The sequence below is a fragment of the Drosophila montana genome, unplaced genomic scaffold (assembly GCF_035044405.1).
Source record: "Drosophila montana isolate Dmon_TW-CO22-7 unplaced genomic scaffold, ASM3504440v1 contig_3200_1, whole genome shotgun sequence".
In the NCBI taxonomy this organism is placed as follows: domain Eukaryota; kingdom Metazoa; phylum Arthropoda; class Insecta; order Diptera; family Drosophilidae; genus Drosophila; species Drosophila montana.
This window is the reverse complement of record NW_026998080.1, coordinates 3,855,662-3,877,983: the sequence shown is the minus strand read 5'-3', so window position 1 is coordinate 3,877,983 and position 22,322 is coordinate 3,855,662. Positions and strand designations below refer to the sequence as shown.

General features: G+C 42.3%; 5 protein-coding genes and 1 long non-coding RNA gene across 7 annotated transcripts in view; 4 read left to right on the top strand and 2 right to left on the bottom strand.

Moving 5' to 3' along the window:
• The window catches only part of LOC135432042 (pre-mRNA-splicing factor Syf2), a 116,686-nt gene that overhangs the window by 52,400 nt on the left and 41,964 nt on the right, over positions 1–22,322 (bottom strand). The gene's annotated exons all lie outside the window — the stretch shown is intronic.
• Positions 2,024–5,055, top strand: LOC135432003 (uncharacterized). Its single transcript, XM_064687441.1, has 3 exons — positions 2,024–2,162; positions 3,844–4,245; positions 4,302–5,055. Exons 1-3 carry the CDS (start codon positions 2,153–2,155, stop codon positions 4,778–4,780), a joined length of 891 nt encoding a protein of 296 aa, XP_064543511.1. The 5' UTR covers positions 2,024–2,152; the 3' UTR covers positions 4,781–5,055.
• Positions 6,963–8,404, top strand: Cht9 (Chitinase 9). The gene is made up of 4 exons (XM_064687474.1): positions 6,963–7,099; positions 7,167–7,608; positions 7,674–7,882; positions 7,938–8,404. The coding sequence occupies exons 1-4, from the start codon at positions 7,039–7,041 to the stop codon at positions 8,315–8,317; spliced, it is 1,092 nt and encodes a 363-aa protein (XP_064543544.1). The 5' UTR covers positions 6,963–7,038; the 3' UTR covers positions 8,318–8,404.
• On the bottom strand, positions 12,836–14,079 carry LOC135432090 (uncharacterized). The gene is made up of 2 exons (XR_010436884.1): positions 13,814–14,079; positions 12,836–13,724 (listed from the first exon to the last, which is right to left on the bottom strand). It is a non-coding gene; the product is annotated as an uncharacterized LOC135432090 (long non-coding RNA).
• Cht4 (Chitinase 4) lies at positions 13,090–14,783 on the top strand. The gene is made up of 5 exons (XM_064687563.1): positions 13,090–13,160; positions 13,231–13,407; positions 13,474–13,744; positions 13,801–14,009; positions 14,073–14,783. Exons 1-5 carry the CDS (start codon positions 13,097–13,099, stop codon positions 14,750–14,752), a joined length of 1,401 nt encoding a protein of 466 aa, XP_064543633.1. The 5' UTR covers positions 13,090–13,096; the 3' UTR covers positions 14,753–14,783.
• On the top strand, positions 15,073–22,081 carry ana3 (anastral spindle 3). Of its 2 annotated transcripts, none has more exons than XM_064686456.1 (3): positions 15,073–15,766; positions 15,833–18,855; positions 19,221–22,081. In XM_064686456.1, exons 1-3 carry the CDS (start codon positions 15,307–15,309, stop codon positions 21,777–21,779), a joined length of 6,042 nt encoding a protein of 2,013 aa, XP_064542526.1. In that variant the 5' UTR covers positions 15,073–15,306; the 3' UTR covers positions 21,780–22,081. The 2 variants fall into 2 exon arrangements, with proteins under 2 accessions (XP_064542526.1, XP_064542527.1); XM_064686457.1 differs by having other exon boundaries at positions 15,075–15,748.

Genomic DNA, 22,322 nt, shown 5'->3' with positions numbered 1-22,322 from the left:
TAAGTATGTATGTTAATATTTAAAAATACTTTTAGTATGCCATATAATCAATTAATATTGATATTAAGCGGATCAAAATTCGCTTCGAAATGTAATTTTCAATTCACTAAACCAAACTATTAAGATTGGACTAACTGTCTGAAATTGTCGCACTCTCATGAACAAAAATGGTTTGTTTATAATAATAGACAATCTTTTAAAAGAAGTCTTTTTAGCTGCGATACCCTGTATTATTGGCTATAAATGTGCTATGAGGTCACTTTATGGGTGACATCTCTGGGCTATGACAAGTAAAATAAAGCATAAAACACATCCATCACGAGTATATATGTATGTATGTATGTACACATGTACATCAATCATATAAAGCAACATATGGCTGACCAAATCTTTTTAAAACTAAAATTTAGTATTTATATTGTCTTTGGTAAATTAATAATAATAATCTATATCATGATATTTGACCATGAATACAGCATTCTGATAGTAATAGTAAGAATAGTAAGCGATATTTTTATTGCCAAACAACTTGAGTAATTTTAAATTGCGAATTTGGCGCGCAAAAGTCACTCTGAAAATATCAACTGATGATCTTTAGCCACGAAGATGTAACCCATTTTTAGAGAGTCGTCGGCAACACACTTAATTTAATAACAAGCTGAGTCAATAAATTTATCCGTCAGTTTGTTTAATGCAAATGAAATACTCCGAATTCCTCCCACTTGTTGAATCCGACCGGATCCAGTCAGTATATCATATGCTTTCCCTACTTACGATCCATTCAAAAATTACAAGTTTTACCAAGCTCCCGTTCTAAATTGAAGACTATCCGAAAGCTATAATTTAAGCAATAAATCTGTTTGGGTGAAAAGAAGGATAGGATAGAATAGATTATATGGAATAGAAATTAGAAATACATATGTATGTAGTCATAAGGCAGATTAGTCAGAGAGTTGATCATATAAAATAAAATCAAAAATTGGATTTAATGACTGTTGATCACAACCTTGCAAGCTGTGAAAATATATGTAACTGCATAATGTATACATCTGCGATCGTTAGAACTCTATAATATACTCTATACTAGCCATATTCGACTCTCTGACAAAACTCTTATATATACCCTTTTATTTGATCAATGAGGTATTTCTTCAACGAGTTTTTAAAAAGTATTCCAGAACTGTTTTAAGTCTTTCGCCATAGCCATGACGTGATCATTAGAGTTTGTCTCATCATAGTTGGCATGACAAATATATAATAAAACCGGCATATGACGGCATATGAGTTGATATTTAAAATCTGAGAGTGTTGCGAATTCAAAAGCTGCCCATCAACAGAAGCTTTTCAAACTTCGCCTTCTGCTTCATAGTTTGGCGGTGTAAACAGATGCGTGTGCGAGTATGTTTATGAATGTGAGAAATGTATATATGTAAAATTTATATCATTTGAGCTTGTGACTTACAAAGTTGTGCATACCCTGCCTGGAGGCATTACAATTTTGGCACACGAAACGTCTGTCCATTTGTCTGTAGGCCTGTTTATAGGCCAGGAATTGGTTAATATATCTAAATAAAACTTAGGCAATAATATATTGTGTAGAAAAATGCCTTTAACTTTTATTATTTTAACTTAATGTAACCAAAATTTATATGTTCGTTTTTCGAAATGCTCGTATAATACTAAAATTGTTAAAAAATTTCTAAGTGTTGATATGGGAACACTTTTTTTCAACAAAATAGATTGTTTTACGTGTTGCCAAGTCTACGGAAAAAGTGTTGTGTTTACTGCTTTTGCATAACAAATCAAAAGTAGAGCTTTAACTGTTAGCACAATTGGATATGCATACATACATATGCATGTGAGTTCTCAGAGGTTTTACACACATATGTATGTAATTTGGTACAGTCTGACCAGCATCGAATAGACTAAGATCCCCTCGTTGCCCGATCCAACACATGTTCGTATTGTTACTGTACTTCGCAACTGAAAGCTCGCGTGACAGCTCGAGAGCTTTTTGCCATGCCTCTGTGTGTCTCTCTGGCTAAGCAGGTGTTTACCTCGCAAGTGAAATTTCTCGCTGCGCCAGTTTGAATCAGAATCTCAGACAGCGAACAACGTCGAGTCCAAATAAAAAATAAAGAAAAAAGCAACCATGCCAATTGGTGAGTCGTGAGTGTTTGTGCTTAAGATAATGGAATAAGAATAACAGATTGACCTCAAAAAATATTGTGGCCTGACACCAGTGCATCTGCTTTAATATTATTCCCCCCCCCCCCCCCCCCCCCCACCCAATAAAGCCGGCTGCAACAGCTCTCTCTCTCTCTCTTTCGCTCTCTCTCTTTTGGTTACTTTTTTTTGGCCGGCGTCCAATAAAAAAGAATATAAAGAAAAACAGAAAATTATGTTAAATAGTTCACGAAATTTGTCAAAGTTTTCCATACTATGGCTATACTCTTTATAGGGGCGTTGCCCTTAATAAGAATAAAGAAAGTTATATTGGTTCGTTGGGAAAGGTGAAAAAACGCCGTTAGGCATTCTAAACAGATCTCGGAATGTTCAATGTTCAGTTAGTTTAAAGCAATTCAAAATGCGAATCCCATAAGAACATTCGTAAATAAATAATAAAGAAGTTTTGCATGTTATATTGGGCTAAAATGAATGTAGTTCAGTCTCATTGTCACGAAAAAAGCGTTGAGTCACTTTATATAAGCCAAAAAAAGCACAAAATCTTTCTTATCTCCAGTTTGAACTTTGACAATAATCAATATGTAGCAGAAATTGGCCGAAGGTTGACCTCGACGTGCAGCCAAATGATGTCATTCTCGACAACAGTTGCTGTGATGCGAAATTTGAGCAAACATTTTTCATTCCACAAACAGATACAAATACATACTTTGGCTACTTACACACATATTGATGAGCATACTTTGAATGCCAACAGCTTTTCGACTAAACGTGTGTATGTAAATCCGTGTGCATAGTAGATATAGATTCATTTCTAGCTGAGAACCCGCTAAATACTTACAGTTTGTGTGAATGCCTGTATACGTAAGTAGATACACCTAAATGTATCTATGAGCGGATAACTTTGTGCCAGATCTCACATTGAGCTGGGCTCAATGTAGAGCCGGGAATGACTAATCGTTTGGGTCTAGAAAATGCTTTGGCGCCGGCACCATTTAAAATGACATCATGCGAATCAAATGCGTCGTTTTTCTAAACACAAACAAAGTCAAAAAACAAATTTCAGAATGCGTCACTCGAGATTGGTTGACTGGGAGATACCCTGTAGGTAGATATGATAGTCAGAAATTTTTTAAAAATTTAGTGATATGGAGCCTATTATTATAACTATTTAAATTAATTTTAAATTTTCGATTTGTTTGTTAAAAATACCTCAAGAGTGGTCGACTAGGAGATACCCTGTAGGTAGCCTTTATAGCCAGACATTTATCAAAAAGTGAATGATATGGAGGCTATTATTATAACTATTTAAATTATTAAATATTCGATTTGTTTGTTAAGAATGCGCCACTCAAGAGGGGTTGACTAGGAGATACCCTGTAGGTAGCTATTATAGAGACATTTATCAAAAATGCAGTCATATGGAGGCTATTATTATAACTATTTTAATTTATAAATATTCGATTCTAATCTTCTTAGGTTTGGCTAATGATAATATGCAGAATCAAACAGTTTCTCATTTTTTCTGCTTGATAAATAACTTTTTTAACGTGTGATCCATTTATATAAATCTTCTTAAGAGCCAAATTAAATTGTTTAAACTTTTTACAAGCCATCCTGGATGCTTCCATATTAAAATATTATACCTTTGTTTTGCAGAAGTAAACACACCTGATAAATTGGAATACCAATTCTTCCCGGCCAGCGGCGGAGTCTTCACCTTTAAGGTGCGCTCTGCTAAGGATGCCCATATCGCGCTCACCACAGGCCCCCAGGAGAGCGCTCCAATTTTCGAGATTTTCTTGGGCGGATGGGACAACAGCAAGTCGGTTATTCGCAAGGATGGCCAAAAACCCGATGTGGTCGAGGTGCCAACACCAGGCATTCTGAACGCCGGCGAGTTCCGTGGCTTCTGGGTGCGTTGGTACGACAGCGTCATCACCGTGGGTCACGAGGGCGACGCTGCCGCCTTCCTCTCCTACGATGCGGGAGCTCTGTTTCCAGTTAACTATGTTGGCATCTGCACGGGCTGGGGTGCCAGCGGCACCTGGCTGATAGATGGTAGGCGCATAATCATATTTTGCGATGACTTTCAATCAACTGTGTATATTCTGCAGATGCCGCACCCTCGGCGCCCGTTATGGGCTTCGCTGCGCCCACTGGCACCGGAGCCGGATGCTGGGTAGCCGCCGCCAACGGCGAGGTTCCTGCTAACGCAATGCAGGGCGGCTTTGATAGCAGCGAGCAGCTGTACATTGCGCGCGCCCGTCACGAGGGCGATCTCATTCCCGGCAAGCTGCATCCGTCGCATGGCGTCACCTACGTTGCCTGGGGCGGCGGCGAGCACGGCCACAACGAGTACGAGGTCCTTTGCGCCGGCGGCGGCCAATGGCTGCCCGTCGAGGCTGGCAACATTCCGCCCAACGCTGTGCCCGCCGGTGAGACATCTGAGGGCGAGCCCCTCTTCATTGGACGCGCCACCCACGACGGCACAGTGACCGTGGGCAAGGTGCAGCCATCTCACGGCTGCTGCTACATACCCTATGCCGGCGAGGAGCTCGCCTACAAGGAGTTCGAGATTTACGTCTCCAACTGAATCATCAATCGGATCAGCCCGAATGTATTTAATAGTCAACCTGCGCATCCTAGATGCCTTGAGACGCACGCACTGAAATTTCGAATATGCAACTTCCGCTTTTCAACGCTTGGCAGCTGAATATATATTTTGTTTTATATTTATTTCCTGTCAATTATATATTTTTTTTTTAATTGTTGATGAATCTCGAATCAAATAGCGGTTAATGATGTTTTTTATTGTAACTTTTGCACAGTTAACCTGAAATGTTAATAAACTTAAAGTTTAAGAAGTAAGTATTTCAAAGAGTATTATTTCTAGTTGGGAACGCATACTTTCAGTCTTTCTCCTGTTTCTTATCGTTAATGATTTTGTTTTTATGGAAAGTGTAGTATCGGACATTGAAACCGATAATAAACAAAAACGATACAAACTTTTTGCCAAATTTTCACAGTTGCGGCTGGAATTTCCAAACTCGCCGAAAACTTCATTTGAATCGCATTTTCCACCAATGAGGAATGGATTTGTGAAACACCCTTTACATCAATTTGAACTAAGATCTTAGGATTCTATATTATATATTATATTTTCCAATGATGATTTTTTTAAATCCGCTAGAAGCCTTGAGCCTTCTTCTCAATTGGATTGTGATGGTATATTAGCACTTTTTCTAAAATCGTATAATACTTTTCGCAGTTATAAGAGTAGTTATGGGAGTATTCCAAAATTAAGTAAAATATCTCTAAATTATTTGAGTGCATGGTCGTCAAACATATTTCCTTTATAATCAAACCGGCTATGGAGCCTAGAGAGCATGGCTTCTTGCCGATCGCGGCAGATCAACATGAACTATATTTTCTAAAGCCTTCGATAAGGTCAGGTATTGCGTTCTCATTAAGAAGTGGTCTGGGCGGGGTTTACATTCTTCTTCTTTGAAGCTGGTTATGATCTGGGGCACCTCAAGTGAGTTGTCTTGGTGCACTTCTATTTCTATTCCCGATGAACTTAATATATTTAAACGCATTTCGTCTCGGCATGATGTACTGGTTCTGCAGAATGACTTATACAACTTGTCTGAATGAGGAGACATAACCAGTTACCATTAAACTTAGCTTTCATTCTACTCTGTTAATGGACAAGAACTAGCTCGTAAATCTGAAGCTTTAGGCTTCGCTCGACAAACTCAGTTTCAATTACTTTTGTAAAATGCCATTTAAGAGATGCCTCAAAATTGCGGAAAATTCAATCCTTAAAGAAAATAAGAACAGACCCAGACAAAGCCGGCTAAAACCTGATAATTAGGTAATTTTCATTCCAGTTATACATTATACACATGTACAGGGGACCGTCCCGTATATTAATATCACTTCCGTATTCTAAATAATTATCTCTTAATTACCTTAGTTTTTATACCCTCTACCGATACATATAACGGGTATAGTTGGGAAAGGATTCTGGGAACATTTAAAGCTTAAACTGCACAATAGTCCAAAATAGACAAGAGTTATTTGATTATAAACGGCCGACTTGGAGTTACCCTGTACCAGCTCCGCAAGATAACAAATTTGGGTGTTTTAGTCGGGGCTGACCGACTAGGAGATACCCTGAGCCTTTTGGGATGGTATTCAAAAAGTTATATATTCCTAATCGTATATACATTACGAGTTCCTACATTACGAATTTAATGTCTTATGCTTAAGTTACGCCTCAAAGCCAAGTCATAAAATCCATTTTTAATGATAATCAAATATTATGAGATATCGACAATAAATTACAAACTTATTTGGGTATGTCATAGTATGTTATAAGTATATAAAAAGTAATTAATATAAAATATCAAATCTCTCGCTTTTTAGTTTCTAAGATCGACGTGGTCGATAAAAAACACTTTATTAGCCTGGAGATGTCTTCTTCTCCTTATTGCATACATATTTAAATAACCAACATACAATTTCTTACCAATTTTCAATGGGCTCAGCTTATAAACAGATATTTTAAAACCGATCAAATCAAAAGGTTTTTATCAGTTGCTTCTAAAATAATTGATATGTTATTTAAAGATAATGTGGTATTTGTTGTTTTGGTTGAAGAGGAGGGTCAGCATAAAGAAATCTCAAATAAATTACACTTATATTGAAATCTTACTTGTTGTTGTGTTGCCTATTCAACAACAAGTGGCCGCATAAACAAGTCAGCGCGTAATTTAGCCAGTGATAAGGAATTTTGTATAAAAGTAGCAGCACCTGCAAAAAAAGGGAACAGTCTAAATAGGTGTTAAAATGGCCAAGCTATTAGCTCTTCTCGTCATTCTCAGTCTTGGTGCTCTCATTACCGGCGAGCGTAAGTGTTCAGATTACGGGAAAGTGGCAGGTTCGTTGATTACTTTACGCCTTTTGGTATCTTGAAGGCATTGTCAACTGCTATTGGGGCACGTGGGCGAATTACCGGAGCGGCAATGGCAAATTCGATGTATCCAACATCGATGCCAATTTGTGCACTCATCTGAGTTATTCGTTCTTTGGCATCAACGACAATGGCGAAATTCAATCGCTGGACACGTGGCTGGACTATGATTTGGGCTTCATCAACCAGGCCATTGGCCTGAAGAGCCAGAATCACAACCTCAAGGTACTGGCTGTCGTTGGTGGCTGGAACGAAGGATCTACCAAGTACTCCTCCATGGCCAGCGACTGGAATAAGCGTCAGAACTTCATTAACTCTGCTCTTAACTTGCTGCGCAACCATGGCTTCGATGGCTTGGACCTGGACTGGGAGTACCCCAACCAACGGGGTGGCAAATGGGATGACCGCTCCAACTTTGTCACCTTGCTGAGGGAAATCAAGGAAGCGTACGTATCCGTCAAATGATCAACTGTTCCGCATCGACTCTTATTTTTTTTTCGTAATTGTTTAGCTTTGCGCCTTATGGCTATGAGCTGGGCATTGCTGTGGGCGCGGGCGAGTCCTTAGCCAGCAGCTCCTACGAAATCGCTAACATTGCTCAGCAGGTGAACTTCATCAACGTGATGACCTATGATTTCGCCATGGCCTCCGATGGCCAGACTGGCTTCAACGCGCCACAGTGGGCCGTCGAGAACTCCATCAATTATTGGCTCAACCAAGGTAATTGGATAATGCGAGAGTTTCTTGTTCCGGTTAATTTCACACCAATCCGTAGGCGCACCTGCCAATAAGCTTGTGCTTGGAATTGGCTTGTATGGGCGCACTTTCCAGCTATCGGACGCCTCTCAAAATTGGCCAGGAGCTCCGTGCCGAGGCGAGGGCTTGGGCGATGGCGGCTATTTGGGCTATAATGAGATATGCCTGAACAACTGGCAGACGGTCTTCGACAATAATAATGCCGCTCCTTATGCCTTTTCCGGAGATCAATGGGTCAGCTTTGACAATGTTCTCAGTGTGCAGTGGAAAATGGACTTTGCCCTCTCCAAGAACCTAGCCGGAGCTATGGTGTGGTCCATAGAGACCGACGACTTCCGTGGCCAGTGCGGCGAGTCATATCCCCTCCTGAAGACCATCAACAGAAAGTTGCGTTGGTAATTCAAATTGCAAAAATAATTATTGTATATCCTGTGTACAATCATGGCAATTAATAAATAAATACTTACCAGCAAACCAAGCATAAAACCTTTATATTAGATTCAACTGAGAAATTAAAAGAAATACAAGTAAACTTGGATACGACTAAGCAGGCAAACTTCTTCTTCTCATGAGCACTTTGTCCATGATTTTTCCTAAATAACTTCTGTTCTTTTTTTATTGTCAAAGTGAGCTCATCATATTGGATCGATATCAATTTTGAGACTTGATTCATTAAACATAACTCATAAACTATATAAGCCGAACTTTCTATGTAGGCTCTAGTATACACAAACTAGGAATATGTCATTTTTTGAATACCTCCTCATTTTGGTATTCAAAAAACTGGGTTACATATTCGGTAATCTGGAATGAATGTCTGCTCAGAGCGCAGCGAGCCTTAAGTCACATATAATCTTGTTACCGACTTAAAAATCTTAAAAAATAAAAATAAACTTATTCAAACAATGTCGTCCCAGTCGAGTGCGCTCTTCTGGGAGATAGTTGGCATTTGTGTTAGCAACTTAGAAATCGACAAAAATAAACCTATTTAAACAGGTAAGAGGTCTCGTGTCGCGAGTGCACTTCTGGACGATAGCTGGACGAGACCTGCTGTCGAGAGCCCTTGCGTACTTGTGTCTGATTAATGTTTGTTGATAGCGCAACTAATTATATTATTCTTGCAGTTTTTGGTTGTTGCAGTTGTCTAACTGTCGCATTCTATGAAAACTATACACACTTTGAATTTGTAAATAAAAATGTGTTAAAATAGGTAAATTGGTTTGTCGAGATGACTGGCTCGGTAATAGTCAAGGCTAAGCCGAAGTCATAACCTTCGACTCTGACGTATCTAAACTAGACAGCTGCGTGGAACGAGAAGTATCTTTTAGGCTTCCTGACCCCTCCAACAACCACCAAGCCGAGGCACTAGCAAGCAGTGAAGCCCTTATATCTAAGGAGCTTTTACGCTGACTCAGGCAGCAAATATGTCTACAAAGATTGATTTCAATTTCATAGAAGCGACAGCATCAAAGCTGACATATGTTACAAACTGCAGCAAACAGCCCAGTTTGGGTAAAGAGGTAAAGGTGAAGCCAATAAACATTGTCAGAGCATACCATACTGTCGCATTGCACTACTAACCTGGCCTACCTGAAAGTCCATGCGACAAACATAAGTATATAAGCATGGGTCCAAATTTCCCACTCCCATAAATCGGCCAAAACTCGACCGATTTTCATGAGGCTTGGCTTTTTATCCATGGTTTTCCCTCTATAATAATCTGGCATTCAAATCTGACTTCATATTTTTTAGTCGAAATTCATGTCAAAATCTTACCCCTAAGTTTCGTATATAGGCATGGGTCGAAATTTCCCACTCCCATAAATCGGTCAAAACTCAACCGATTTTCATGAGGCTTGGCTTTTTATCCATGGTTTTCCCTCTATAATAATCTGGCATTCAAATCTGACTTCATATTTTTTAGTCGAAATTCATGTCAAAATCTTACCACTAGGATTCGTATATGGGCATGGGTCGAAATTTCCCACTCCCATAAATCGGTCAAAACTCAACCGATTTTCATGAGGTTTGGCTTTTTATCCATGGTTTTCCCTCTATAATAATCTGGCATTCAAATCTGACTTCATATTTTGTAGTCGAAATTCATGTCAAAATCTTACCCCTAAGTTTCGTATATGGGCATGGGTCGAAATTTCCCACTCCCATAAATCGGTCAAAACTCAACCGATTTTCATGAGGCTTGGCTTTTTATCCGTTGTTTTCCCTCTATAATAATCTGGCATTCAAATCTGACTTCATATTTTTTAGTCGAAATTTATGTCAAAATCTTACCACTAGGATTCGTATAGACTTGGGTCGAAATTTCCCTCTCCCATAAATCGGTCAAAACTCAACCGATTTTCATGAGGCTTGGCTTTTTATCCACGGTTTTCCCTCTATATTAATCTGCCATTTAAATCTGACTTCATATTTTGTAGTCGAAATTCATGTCAAAATCTAACCCCTAGGATTCGTATATAGGCATGGGTCGAAATTTCCCACTCCCATAAATCGGTCAAAACTCAACCGATTTTCATGAGGTTTGGCTTTTTATCCATGGTTTTCCCTCTATAATAATCTGGCATTCAAATCTGACTTCATATTTTTTAGTCGAAATTTATGTCAAAATCTTACCACTAGGATTCGTATATGGGCATGGGTCGAAATTTCCCACTGTCATAAATCGGTCAAAACTCAACCGATTTTCATGAGGCTTGGCTTTTTATCCATGATTTTCCCTCTATAATAATCTGGCATTCAAGTCTGACTTCATATTTTTTAGTCGAAATTCATGTCAAAATCTTACCCCTAAGTTTCGTATATAGACATGGGTCGAAATTTCCCACTCCCATAAATCGGTCAAAACTCAACCGATTTTCATGAGGCTTGGCTTTTTATCCATGGTTTTCCCTCTATATTAATCTGCCATTTAAATCTGACTTCATATTTTTTAGTCGAAATTCATGTCAAAATCTTACCCCTAAGTTTCGCATATAGACATGGGTCGAAATTTCCCACTCCCATAAATCGGTCAAAACTCAACCGATTTTCATGAGGCTTGGCTTTTTGTCCATGGGTTTCCCTCTATAATAATGTGGCATTCAAATCTGACTTCATATTTTGTAGTCGAAATTCATGTCAAAATCTTACCCCTAAGTTTCGCATATAGACATGGGTCGAAATTTCCCACTCCCATAAATCGGTCAAAACTCAACCGATTTTCATGAGGCTTGGCTTTTTGTCCATGGGTTTCCCTCTATAATAATGTGGCATTCAAATCTGACTTCATATTTTGTAGTCGAAATTCATGTCAAAATCTTACCCCTAAGTTTCGCATATAGACATGGGTCGAAATTTCCCACTCCCATAAATCGGTCAAAACTCAACCGATTTTCATGAGGCTTGGCTTTTTGTCCATGGGTTTCCCTCTATAATAATGTGGCATTCAAATCTGACTTCATATTTTGTAGTCGAAATTCATGTCAAAATCTTACCCCTAAGTTTCGCATATAGACATGGGTCGAAATTTCCCACTCCCATAAATCGGTCAAAACTCAACCGATTTTCATGAGGCTTCATATTTTGTAGTCGTAATTCTTGTCAGAATCTTACCCCTAGGCGAAGAAAACAAGAGCATGGTGGATACCTCTTCTGCACGTATTGATTTAGCATTGAGTAACAGATGATGTCGATTTCTTGAGAATCCCTTTTCCAAGGAATTTGCCTGAACTACCCTAATTCGTATGCCTAATAATTAATTTTGCATTAGGAAAACGTATTTTACAAAATTTCATTTTAATTTAGTTTGACACATGTCTGAGTTTATCAAAGTGTGCGATCTTACAGTTTGACACATGTCTGAGTTTATCAAAGCGTGCGATCTTACATCGAACTCAGCCTTATCAAAATACAATTTCTGTCCATTGTATGATTGGAAGAAAAGGAAAGGTTTTTTTTACTTTAGATGTCGTTCAAGAGTAAAAGTGCTGTGGGTAAAAGTAAGAACAATTTTCCAGCCCTTCTAGAGTGTATTATAATTATCTAATAGAGAAAACGCGGAACCAGCTAGTATAAGGTATGCATAACACACGAAAAGAGTTGAGCATAGATAGCAATAAGGAGCAATAAGGGGCGATGATTTCTGGTCATCATCAATTGATCCTCTTTCTTACTATCCCCTAAAAATTAAAATCAATGGCGTGTGCCTTTTTTTGTAGAAAGATTCAGGGCCTCCTAGTAGCCACTGCCCTTTCTTGTTACAATGTACATCAGTCTATTTAGTTGCTTGAATTTGGCCTAAACAGCACATTACATTTTGAGTTGTGCTTAATACTTAATAGTTAAGCTAAACATATACTTGAGCGCAAGTTTATGCCTCTAAAAATTCAGGTTTTCCCATTTGTGGGGAACAGAGTAAGGTACCCAAAGAGAGATTTATTCTAGCTCTGTGCAAAACTCCACGATAACCATCATCTTTTAGTTACGATTTTGTAGAAATTGTGCAAGTAATCGATCAATTTTATAAACCCGACCTTTACGGGTTCTAGAAGAACCAATATTTAAAATAACATGTATAAAAGCCTTATAATCTCTGAGATCGACGCTTTGATACATACGGACAGACAGGCTGGCATGGCTAGATCGACTCGGTATTGTTTCTGCCCGTTAGTAACTTTGTTGGCTAGTGTAATTTTGATTTTAAAAATAATATTGCTGGCAATAAATAATAAGTCACGGCAGTGCTAGCTTTTGGGGGTCGACATGCCGCTGTATCATGCAGATAACTTTATGGAATGCTAAATATAATGAAAGCACGACAAAGGTACTTAGTTTCCTTTTCGATTAATCTGAATAGGTATATGGATTTCATTAAAATACAGCTCGAGTACAAGTGGACATTGGTAAGGCGCACTTGAGTGGGGAGTATGAGTCAAAATTTAATTTAGTATACTCATATTGAAGTGCGAAATATAGGAGGAGCGCTTTTCTAATCTAGATTATCCAACAGATGCAATATATTAGGACATTGTTTTTCGTGGTTTTAACGTTGACTCCGCCCGCAGATGGCAAATGTTATCTACCCAGTTCACAGTAGATTGTCGTTTATGGATCTGATAAGCAAAGCGAGTACACGACCTATAAAAGTAACGGCAATATGAACTCAGAGCTAGAGTAAGCATGAAGTCATTCGCGTGCTTGGTATTGTCATTGATTTGTCTAGGTCAGCTGGCCGCCAGCGACAGTAAGTGCGAGTACCTCCTTCTGAGAACCCGTTTGTCATCGGTCGATATTGATCTGGGCGTGTCTTGCAGAGTTACTCAACTGTTATTGGGGCACCTGGGCCAATTATCGACCTGGAGATGGAAAATTTGAGCCATCCAACATAGATCCATCCCTGTGCACGCACATTAGCTACACGTTCTTTGGCATCAGCGACTCGGGCGAGTTCAAGTCCCTGGACACATGGCTGGACATGGATGATGGTCTGGGTGAGTACCTGAACAATTCTGTATATTCGTCGATCAGTTTAAGTGAACTTGGGAATTATTTTGTAGGTTTCATAAGCAAGACAATTGCATTGAAACAGGTGAATCCCAAGCTGAAAGTATTGGCTGTGGTGGGTGGATGGAATGAAGGCTCCACCAAATACTCGGCAATGGCTGCCGATCCAGCAAAAAGGGCGACCTTTATTTCCTCCACATTATCCTTCATCCAGCAATATGGCTTCGATGGTCTTGACTTAGACTGGGAATATCCCGGACAACGCGGCGGTGAGGCTGCGGATCGAGCGAACTTCGTTACGCTTCTGCGGGAAATTAAGGAAGCGTAAGTGGAAATATAAGCTACAAAAAATATTCTTTATTATCATAATGCTAATGCAGATTTGATCCTTACGGCTTGGAGTTGGGTATTGCTGTGGGCGCCTCTGAAGCTTCTGCGACCACTTCTTACGATATTCCGGCAATTTCTCAGCACTTAACGTTCATCAATGTGATGACCTACGACTTCCACATGGCACTAGATGGCTATTTGGGCTTTAATGCTCCTTTGCCAGAGGTGGAAAAGTCTATCGACTACTGGCTGCAGCAAGGTAAGTGACTCATCACATAGGCTTCATCAAATATACTCGGGTATTTATAAAATTCTTGTCTAGGTGCGCCGGCTGAGAAGCTAATCCTGGGCATTGGATTCTATGGACACAGTTATCAGATGGTGGACAGCTCCCAGAACCAGCCTGGCGCAGCTTGCATTGGACCCGGTAACGAAGGCGTCTATACGCGCGAAAAAGGTTTCATGGGCTACCATGAAATTTGCCAAAACAACTGGCAAACGGTATTCGATGGCGAGAATAAAGCTCCTTACGCTTTCCAAGGCGATCAGTGGATTGGCTACGACAACGTTGAAAGTATTGAGCTCAAGATGCAATTGGTAGCGTCACGAAATTTGGGCGGCGCCATGACCTGGTCCATCGAGACCGATGACTTCCGCGGCCTCTGCGGAGAGACATACCCCTTGCTGAAGACAATGAACAGAGCCTTAGGAGTCGATGTGGGCAACGGCGGTGGTGGCGGAGGCGGAGGCGGTGGCAGTGTGACTCCGGCACCTACACCTAGCCCGGCACCTACACCTAGCCCGACTCCGGGAGGTGGCGGTGGAGGAGGCTCCAACGAGAATTGTTCAACCGATGGCTACTTCCTGCACAGCAGCGACTGCACTCGCTACTATCAGTGTGTAGATGGCATTCGCTATGACTTCCAATGCGGAGGTGGACTTTACTTCGACGTTAGCTCATTGAACTGTAACTGGGCCTCTGAAGTCGACTGTCCCTACTAAACCTTCAAAAATAAAGCAGAAATCGTAAAAATATATGACTTTTAATTGCATATTTAAATTAAAAATTTTCTTTTATTTTGTCAAAGATTCAAAAGATTCAAAGATTTAACATATGCTTTGAATTTTAAGTTATCTTGGTATTTGGGTAATTTATGAATAATTCAAAACCGAAACTGTTTGAAGCAGGTCAGAAAGTGATTGTAATCTTTCCTTTATAAGGCTATTTTATTTTGTTCTGACGCAAAGGTTTTTCTTTCAGTTATTGACGTATATTTTCAAATAGTTGTTAGCCCATTCCATCGAGATAACATTTAGAGACTGCGTTTTGCGCAACATGAACGCATAATGCCCTATGTAAAACAACAGCACTATTATACTCAAAAAGGCAACGGCGTCAAACAATAAATGGTGGCTTCTTTGTACGCGCGAAAGCTGACGCCGCTTTAAAATATATTCGTGAATTGCAACTAGTTTTTCGAATTAAATGAAATAGTAAAAAAGGAAACTCGTTAGTGAATAAGAAAGTATATGTTTGATGCAGATGTATCATCAGAATGTCATCTTCCACATCATCCAAACTGACGCTCTCGCTGGGAGACCAGCAACTGGCCAAACTGACCAATGAGTCGCCTGAAATTCGCATGCGCGCATTGGAGCAAGTTGAAACGCGCTTCATACGTTGCCTGCAACATGGCGAGACAATCAATTTCAAGCCGGTGCTGCTACTCAAGCAACTAATACGCTGGTTCGGCTACACGCCACTGACAGCCGCAGATCGCGTACTGGCACTGATGCTGGAGCTCATGCGGTCAGATTACAGCGATGCGGTTGTGCGCAAGATTCCTTTCCAGCGCTTGGAAACAGAGCTAGAAAAGATACGGAAAATACTGCGTTGCTTGCAGTCAAAACGTGCCATGGAACTGCTGGACAATCTGTATAGTTTGGTAATTGCCTTGTACAAGGAAGCCAACCCTAGTCCAGGCAACAACAGTTCAGGTACGGCTGTTACATATGGTATCTAAACTATAATCCATTTCGGAGCGTAAACAATATTCTTATCCATTTGTTCGCGTTTTTTAGGCGAATCACAGTGCAGCGTTGGCGAAATGGAATTGTTTTCGATTGAAAGTTTTAACATAAGCCCCGAAGACTATGAGCCGGCTTGGTCGTGTGCCAGCGTGGACGATTTAGCCACAATGAAGACCATGGTGGACACCCTTACTATTGACAGCGATCTGCGGCTCCAAGAGAATCTAACCAATATACAAGTCAAATTATGCGACTACCCAGTTGAGCAGCTGTGCCAACCGCCGCATATATTCCTCCAGTTGCTGCACGTGCAGCAGCTGCAAGCTGGCGTAACCCTGCTACACGTAAACCGGGCGCTTCTTACTTTTGTAAAGCTGCTGCAGCGTCGGCTTCGAATTCGCAACAAATCACTCGACTACGCTTTTAGTGTTAAAGCACAAGCAGCGTTGCCGCAGCAGTTACGGGTTTCCAGTGTCTTGGCTATGATACTAAATGGCTGCTTGGAGTTGCTTGGGCCGCCGCTGCTGGAGCACTGCAGCCACAATTGGCACCTGATCGAGCTGAGCGTTGAGGTAATAAAGACCTTTGGTCAAATCGCTGCGCCCATACCAGAAAATATCGTACAGCGACTGGGCCTGATTGTGCCCAAGCTGATAAGATATTGCGCCAGCTTTGATGTGGCTAGCGTTAGTGAAACACCCAGCTTGGTAAAAAAGCTGATGATACCACGACTTGAATCGCTGATATTTAATGGATTGCTCCTGGATGTCATAACGCTGAGTTTGTCGGACAATGGGACCATCGACAAGCCTACTGCCCGGACGTTGCTACAGCCTCTAATCCTGGACAGTTCATACTTGTCCTGTGTGCCCATGCGTATGCACGAATTGTGTAATCTATGTGGCGTGATTTGCACTGAGGCTGCGCCTGAGGAGCAGCAAATGCTGCGCCTTAAACAAGCTTATAGCTTGGCGCTGGCTCAGTTGGTGGCGGAAACAAAACTACCGCCCATGGAGTTGTTACAAGAGCAGCGTCAAATGTGTCTCGTTCTCCTGCTGCTGGGTAGCGAATCCTTGATGAAACAGCTCATTCAGGCAATCGTTAAATGTACCAGCTTCTATATAGCCAAGCCTGAACTGCGCCAGGAGGCGGAGTCTCTGCTGCACACCTTGTTCGATCTACCCGATGAACGACTGCGCAGTTGTGCCCTGCGACTGCTTAAGCAGCCCGTTGTTGAGCATTTTCACGCCTTTATGAACAACAGTAACTACATGATGGGCTGTACCAACACTGAGTTAGCTAAACGCCATATCCTTGGGCTGCCCATGAGCTCACAGCTGCTGCGCAAGCTGCTCGTGCAGGGCTGGCTTCCTGGACAGTCGCTGCAGCTGCAGCAGTGGTGCATTGACTACTTGATAATGGTACTGGGACTCGCCAAGCTGGTCTCGTGCAAGGACTTTAATGAAATATTCAAGATTGTGATGCCTGTGGTGCCACTTCTCGTGTGTCGCGCCATCAACCAACCACAGCTGCAGCATATGCTTTGGGAGTTGTTTGATCCGGATAGCGAATATCTGGAGCCGCCGCAAGCTCTGCGCGGCAATGTCTGTTACTTGTTTCATCCGGATGCAAAGTTTCGCAAGGATGCCATAGGTCGGGTCGCCTACATCCTGGTCTGGCAAGATCATCAGCACAAATACAGGCCCGCCATGGATAAGCTGTGCTTGGACTTCATTGGACACGACGTGTGCGCCATACAGCCGCCCGTTAATTACTACAACTTTTTTAGCGAGCGCTCGAATTTGCCATATTCACGCAGCCTAAATACGCTGCTGCGTCTGCTGGAGACACCCGACCTGAAGCCAAGCATACGCAAATCTACGCTGATTCAGTTAAATGTCATACTACACAATTGGGAGGCCGTAGAATCGTTTACCACTTGTGACGGCGCCTACGTACTCTGTTTGAAAGCCCTGCATGATCCACTGTTGCGAGATAGGAGCGGAGGAATTGAAGAGACGGAAACACTGCTTCCCGCGGTAAGTATTCTACTGCGGGTGCTCTTTCGTAGCGAACGGTTTCGTCATGAGTTCAAAGACAATGCTGAAATGCTGGTCTGTCTCTTGCGCTGCCTTTTCCTAATGCCTCACGAGACGCAGTTGCGCGCCGAGGTGAGCATTTGCATATTCCAACTGCTCTTTCACGAGCACATGACGGCCAATGATGCAAGCCTTAAGCTGGACGTTGACCTCTCTGCTATGGTTGTGCCGGTTAGCTACGAACTGGACAACACCATACCGCCCACAGCTGCCACTGAAGGCCTAGCACTGCAGCAGCATTTGTTAGTTAAGCACTTTGATAACAATGCGGCCATGGAAGCTCAGCATTGGCGCCTTTTTATGGCGCACAGGATTTGCGGCTCACCGGAGGACCTCACATTGTCTGAAGTCCGTGAACTGGACATTAGAGAGACACTGAAACTAAAGCCAGCTGACTTGGCACTGGTCCATGCTTCGCTCGTCCACCTCCAGGTGCAGAACCAACTCATCGCAGCCAACAATTGTAGCAGCCACGAAACTTTACACCAACTGGTTGCAAGCATTCAGTTGTTCTTGGTGCTCCTGCGCGGCGACATGCTGCCCGCTCAGTGCAGCAACCTATGGATGCTTATGCACAAGTATCTGCGTCTTACCCCCGGCAATGATGCGGATATGCAGCTGTACATGGAATTATTGGAGCTATGCCTGAGCTGTTTGCGCCATCGTTTGCCGGAAATATTGGCGGGCCTAAGCAATGCCCTTGAAACCGACCCTCATCACAGTTTTATGGTGATACTGCGCGATGGCAACGTCTCCCTGAAGCTTCTGCACTTGGTCACAGACTGTCTGGTACATCTATTGCGCTGGCATCGCCAACAGAACAACAGCACGTGGCATGGCAAACTCTTCGAGGAGCTAAGCACCCTAGCTCGCACCCATTTCGAGGAACGCAAACTACAACATGTGCGCTGTGTTCTTTCCGTCCTGCGGCACCTGAGCGAGCGGCCGCTGCAATTAGACAACGCGAAACTACAGGTAAGTCGATATTCTACTTAAAAGCCTATTTGATCCAAGTTTACGTTTCCATAAAAACAATGGAAATATAATTTAAAATTATAATTGGGTTTAAGGAGCTGAGAGCTATTTTAATTATGATTCTATGAAAAAAAAGGAAAACAAAAACTGTTAACTTATTTTTCAGTAATGATCGATTTGTTTGGCTTATGCATGCAGATAGATTGATAGCATTTAGGGTATTTTGTCAAAAAGTGATTGCTCAATAAAACAAGAATAGCCGAAGATAAAGTGCCCTTTCAAACATATTGCTTACGGCTTTTCATACATATGTGGAGAATTACGAAGGAGATATTTTGAAAAACAGAACTTTTTCCCATTTTCAGGCTTACTATCAGCATTATGTGCAGCTATCGAGTAACCTGCGGACGACCACGCAAACGGGCGCCCAGTGGCAACGCGACTGTCTGCTCATCATTTGTCAGTTGCAGACGCAGACCAAGCTACTGCCTCCCGCGATATGCAAGTATCCCAGTGGCAACAAGGTTCTGCGCTATCTGTTGGGTCTGTGTGGCCACTCCGACACAGAGGTGCGCACTCTGGCCTGGGTGGCGTTGGCGAATTGGATCAAGAGTGCCGGCAACAGCATGACCAGCATTCTGCTTGACTTTCATGATTTTCTGCCAGGTGGCCTGGCCGCCTGTTGCCTCAGCACGATGCTGGACAGCCACGAGGCGTTGCTGGTGCGTGAGCTGGCGGGTCGAGTTTTCGAGCTGGTAATCCCACACATTGGCGCGACTGCTTGCACCGAGTTGCTGATGTATCATTCATTCCTTAAGCACGCTCACGCGGCACTTGTCGCGCTGCAGCTGTCCCCGGATAAAAGGCAAGACACCAACAAAGCCGAAGCAAATAGCTCATTCGAAATCATTAACTGCTGTGTAAGCATATGTGTCACGCAGGTTGCGCTGGAGCCCAGCTGGTGTTCCATACTATGCAACCACGCGTTCTTCAATAGCCTAAGCGATTTGATGAAAATGAGCACGCCTGGAAAACCGTACTGCAGCGTCTATCTGGAGCTGTGTGCTGGACAAATCTGCAAGCTCTATGCAATGTGTTACCAATACAATTTTCAGTTTCTGCAGCGCAGTATATGTCGCGATCCTGTGCTGCTCAAGAGCTTTTTCTCGTTAATTAACGATGTGCTCGACCAGAAGGTGGTGCCGGAAAACCAACTCGTCCAAATGCTAAAGTTGCTAATGGTGTTTTGTAAGGATCAAAATGCCTACGACTTTCTGTGCGAAAAGTTTAAGACGCATCCGGAGCTGCTGTTCGATCTACTGCTTTATGGCCTAAACCAGATCCTTATCCATCGAACGGTTCAGCGATACACCTTGTTAGCGCTCTCATTACTGCTGATAAAGGCGCAGGATGCAGCAGAGGAACACAATTTGTTAAGGGTATTTGAAGCGTATGTCGAAGAAACTCACGTAAGTGATGAAGAAAAGGACGAGGAAGATGACACCGACACAGACACCGACAGCGATGACAAGGAAAACAGCACAAATGCTTTGAACAAACAACTGAAGATATTGAGCTTAAAGCCCTTGGCAAGGCAAAAGTTGCCTCTGACAAATCCGAAACAAGCGGCACCCGTCCCTGGTCAGTCCAAGGAATTCACCAACGCTGCTGTTTTGCTTTACCACAGTCTTGACCAGCTGTTTGAGCTACACTATCCGGCCAAGACGTACAGCTTCTTGCAGGCCCCCTCTAAAAGTCATGTGCAAATCTGCGAAGTGCTGGGCAATCTGCTAAAGCAGTCGGCCTGGGCGGCGGACGCTGCGCGACACTTCAAGCTGCTGGAACGCGTTATACACCTGCTGGAGACGTTCCTCGACGATGCGACTGTTGGCAATGCCACAGTCTATGTGCGGCGCGTCGGGGCCCACAAGTCACGCGATATCATCAACAATTTGCTGGTGCTGCTCAACATGCTGATGCACTGGCAAAATACGCCGCACGCGGTCATAACGGATCCAGTGATGGCCGCCAGAGTTGTGAGAGTGCTGGTACGTTTATGGCCCTGGCTATCACATTCGGCTGTATTGAAACACATGACTGTGCGACTTACCACGTTGCTTACGGAACATTCTTTTGAGATGTGCAAACAGACCTCGCAGGTGCTGTCCAGCCAGTCACACTCGCTGCTGCAGCTGATGGTGCGCGTGGCGGATCACGAGTCAACCAAAAAGGACGGATCCGTTGCCAAGCCCGACTTCGCCAAGTGCAGCTCGGACTCAATTATTGACGCCGCACTGCGTGTTATGATCAACTGTTGCTCCTGCGCCGAGGGACGTCTGAGCCTGGGAAAGATGCGTGTGCTCGACATGTTTGACACGATTATGCCGGCTAGCAACAGCAATTCGGCCAAAGTAAAGTCAGACATATTGCTTGCCTGGCTGGCATTTTGGGAGGTCTTCTCCAGATACGAGCTGGGCTACAAGATTTGTCACTTACAGGCGCTTATCAATCTTGTTCGTCGCTCTCCGCCACTTAGCAAGATGCGCATGCGCTGCCTTCGCATTATACGCAACATGTGCTTCAGCAACCACAACCGCATGCTGCTGGTCAACATGGCCGGGTTTCCAGACTTCCTGCGGGATATCGTATCACAACCGGTGCAGGACGGAAGTGGTGGAGGTGATACAAACGTCGACTCGTATGTGGAGCACCATCTGGTGGTCCTGTGCCTGTGGAAGCTTTTCGGCTTCAGCGCCAAATGCAAGGCCATGCTGCGAGGCACCAAATTACACAAGCAATTAACAATGCTTTGGGATCATCTGGTGGCCATGGAAACGGAACGCCCACACCAATTCAAGACGATGCCTTTTGCTGCCGAACTAAAGGATTTGCTGGCGAAGCTTTTTGATTCGCTTCAACCATAATCCAATTAAGCATTTTATTTATTGGTGTTATCTTATTTAATATTATTTGTTAACAATATTATATTATAGGTTGGATGTAAGCTGTTTTGCATAAATGTTTCTGTAAGAAGCTTTTCTGAGTATCTCATTGTCAACCAAACTTATCAGGGCAATAAATATTTTACTTACAAATTAAATTTATGTTAACCCATCCATGCATGGCATTTATAGTACTAATCTGTAGATGTTTATCGATATATGTCTCTTTTTTACCACAGATTATTCCTATAGTTCTATATAATATATTAGTGCGATCTATAAAACGAGTCAAGTTTATCATAGTTTCTAACATATTTTGTTTATTGCTCAGCTTATAGCAGCTGCTTTATCAGCTGTTGTGTGTATTATCCTTAAGAAATTGATATGTTATGATTTCGATTAAATTTAATTTTCCGTCAAGGTGTACAATGTGGGTGCAATTACGTAATAATGTAGGAGTATCTACTGGACGAGAATGCTCTGCAAAAAACGTTCTCAGCTGTTTATTTTGCAGTTCCTAGTAGA

Excerpts from the sequence above, each read along its gene's own strand:
- Cht9 (XM_064687474.1), top strand. The coding sequence starts at position 7,039 with ATGGCCAAGCTATTAGCTCTTCTCGTCATTCTCAGTCTTGGTGCTCTC. Across the intron at positions 7,100-7,166 it reads TGCTCTCATTACCGGCGAGC|GCATTGTCAACTGCTATTGG; the intron begins GTAAGTGTTCAG and ends GGTATCTTGAAG. Across the intron at positions 7,883-7,937 it reads CAATTATTGGCTCAACCAAG|GCGCACCTGCCAATAAGCTT; the intron begins GTAATTGGATAA and ends ACCAATCCGTAG.
- LOC135432003 (XM_064687441.1), top strand. Across the intron at positions 4,246-4,301 it reads CGGCACCTGGCTGATAGATG|ATGCCGCACCCTCGGCGCCC; the intron begins GTAGGCGCATAA and ends TATATTCTGCAG.
- ana3 (XM_064686456.1), top strand. The coding sequence starts at position 15,307 with ATGTCATCTTCCACATCATCCAAACTGACGCTCTCGCTGGGAGACCAG. Across the intron at positions 15,767-15,832 it reads AGGTACGGCTGTTACATATG|GCGAATCACAGTGCAGCGTT; the intron begins GTATCTAAACTA and ends CGCGTTTTTTAG. Across the intron at positions 18,856-19,220 it reads TAGACAACGCGAAACTACAG|GCTTACTATCAGCATTATGT; the intron begins GTAAGTCGATAT and ends TCCCATTTTCAG.
- Cht4 (XM_064687563.1), top strand. The coding sequence starts at position 13,097 with ATGAAGTCATTCGCGTGCTTGGTATTGTCATTGATTTGTCTAGGTCAG. Across the intron at positions 13,408-13,473 it reads GGACATGGATGATGGTCTGG|GTTTCATAAGCAAGACAATT; the intron begins GTGAGTACCTGA and ends ATTATTTTGTAG. Across the intron at positions 13,745-13,800 it reads CTGCGGGAAATTAAGGAAGC|ATTTGATCCTTACGGCTTGG; the intron begins GTAAGTGGAAAT and ends ATGCTAATGCAG.